The sequence below is a fragment of the Acanthisitta chloris genome, unplaced genomic scaffold (genome assembly GCF_000695815.1).
Source record: "Acanthisitta chloris isolate BGI_N310 unplaced genomic scaffold, ASM69581v1 scaffold18304, whole genome shotgun sequence".
Taxonomy (NCBI): Eukaryota; Metazoa; Chordata; class Aves; order Passeriformes; family Acanthisittidae; genus Acanthisitta; species Acanthisitta chloris.
Window position 1 is genome coordinate 13,421 of NW_008668963.1, and position 2,457 is coordinate 15,877.

Genomic DNA, 2,457 nt, shown 5'->3' on the forward strand with positions numbered 1-2,457 from the left:
TGGGGACAAAGGTAAGCCAGATTCAGCCTCACCATCAGTTTAAAACAACAACAAATTCCACCCTGAAGATAAAACAGTGAGACTTCATGGAACACAAGAGCTTTTGCTTTGCAGTGTAAAAGTACTTCTAAAAGAGAGTTGGGAAATTGCCATGTAGAGCCCCCTAACCTGCCTTAACCTTTGCCTTCACTAAGGCATGGTCATACCCAGAAGGATGTGCTCAGACACTGACCCATTACACATTAGAGGCAGTGAGATGACTACTATTGTGTCTCATTTCAAATCAGTAACAAGTGCTTCAGATCAGACATGGACAGGTGGAATCATAACTTTGCCTATACACACTAGTGAATGGTCTGCATGTGGTCTGCATCCAGGACAAAACGACTGCACTCACTAACACATATGTTCAACACAGCTGCTAGCTGAGCACTGAGTTACATGATCTGACACCAAATGATGATGAGGTGTATACCTGACCTACCAGTAATGGCCACTTACCTAAATAACGACCTTCCACTATTTAACTATTCCATGCCAAGTCTCCCTCTCTCCACAACAAAGGTAAAAAACAATGCAGGTCTATTCAGTGACCCAGTAGATACCCATTACGCAGCTGTAACTTTCAGCCACTCCACACAAACCATCATATGCTCCATTTCCTGAAGCAGGGCTCCCATGTAAGAACCTGACAGGCTTTAAGGTCACATTAACATCTACCAGTGCCCATCTGAAATCTCACCAGCTACCTGCCCTTCTCATTCCATCTCCTGCCAAACATAACATGCATAGGCAGCTGTTGCTCTCTCTGTGTATTACACATATGCCCATGTATACAGAACTTCCTTGTTTCTTCTTATAATATCTGTTAAGCATTTGCTACTGATGATTTCATAAAATGACTTGCAATAAGCTATTAAGGAACACAGCAGCAGCTGCAGATCACTGCATGCAGATGAGTAAAGGATGTATACAGCTTCCCATAAGAAAAGTGAGTAAAATTTCCTATACATCCTGTAAAGGAGATGTGGAAGTTATCAAGTTCTCTGAATGTGGGTAAAGAAAATGTGTAAACTGGAAAAAACTCCGTATGTCTTCAGTTTATCTTAAATTATTAAATACGAAGAAGCATAACAAACATAACTTTTAACAAAGAAATGCTCAAAAAATGTAATTGTCTTCCTTTTGGGAACACCCATATAGTACCATTCCTACACTACCTGAAGGCATTGCAAGCCCCAAACCCTATGCTGCCAAGGTGCCTACTACCATCACAAGTGTTTCCACCCTAGAACTCACCACAAGAACAAGTAGCATCATCACTCCCCAAGTATTACAAATAAAAGAGTTACAGGCAGCAAAGAGACTGAGGAGCAATAACTCTGAATAGGGAAAACATCCCACAAAACAGGAACTCAAAACAATGCAGCAATTGCAACTGTAAAAATAAAATCAAATTTATAAATTCTTTTCCTCATGCAAAATATCGCTGCCAAACAACAGCAACAGGAAAGGTGTAAATATACAACAACTTTTGTAAAAAGGGTTAACCTGTTGACAGAAAAATTGATGCTTCTAATTGGTGGCTCCTTTCCAACACCATTCATCATCTTAGCTGGGCCTCTGTCTAGTGAAAATTGAGGCCTCATATAGAGCTGAGCATAATATTTTTAATGAAGCCTTTTTAGGGTTTATTTCATAACTGTGCAAACAGACATACCAGTATGCCCTTGTGTGATGGCAGAGAAGTTCCAAAAAGGGGGTGGTTTGAAGCAATCAACTATCTGATCATGTGAAAGCCTTTGGAGGAGGCACACTTCAGGGCTGCAGAAATTCTCAAAGACAACCCTGCCTCCTCCATAACAGCAATAAGAGGGAAGCTTCAAAGACTGCTACACAGAGATTGAAGCAATCTGTGTCTTGCTGAGAAAATTATCTTGTGAGAAGGGTTTGGAGGAGACATGTTTATGTCAGCTTTGACATTAAGAAAGACCATCCATCCTCCTTTCTCCAGACTTCTCCTTTTGGTCTTCCCACTTGCCACTGAAAAATTATTTGCTTTGGATGCACTCCATGCACTTTTAAAAAATGAAGTAATCTGAAATCTATATAAACAGGCAACTTCTCCTAAACTAGTCCTTGTACCCCACTGGAGTGACTTCAGATTAGTGTGTCAGTTCATGCTACACGTGACACATGTTTCAAAGGCTCCATCACTGCACATATGGTCCTCAAGAGAGGGACTAGGAAACCAACTATGCCTCCACGGTGTGGACTTTTAAATCACTATCAAGCCATCTCTCCTTGAGTAACACAGGGGGCCAGACACCAGCATTACTGTGACAAGCCAGTAACTCAGTGAGGATTGACTGAAAACTGGGAAAACTTTAGAACAGGAAAGGTCCCAAAGGGCACGGTGAGACATACTGTCACTCTGTTGACCTTGCAAGGAAGACA

At 41.3% G+C, this 2,457-nt stretch overlaps 1 protein-coding gene across 1 annotated transcript in view; it reads right to left on the reverse strand.

Moving 5' to 3' along the window:
- LOC103800765 (methionine-R-sulfoxide reductase B3-like) overlaps positions 1–609 on the reverse strand; it is a 6,091-nt gene extending 5,482 nt beyond the window's left edge. The window contains exon 1 of the mRNA XM_009073147.1: positions 606–609. Coding sequence (XP_009071395.1) covers positions 606–609 — 4 coding nt within the window. The remainder of the gene's footprint in view (positions 1–605) is intronic.
- Between the last annotated feature and the right edge of the window lie 1,848 nt (positions 610–2,457).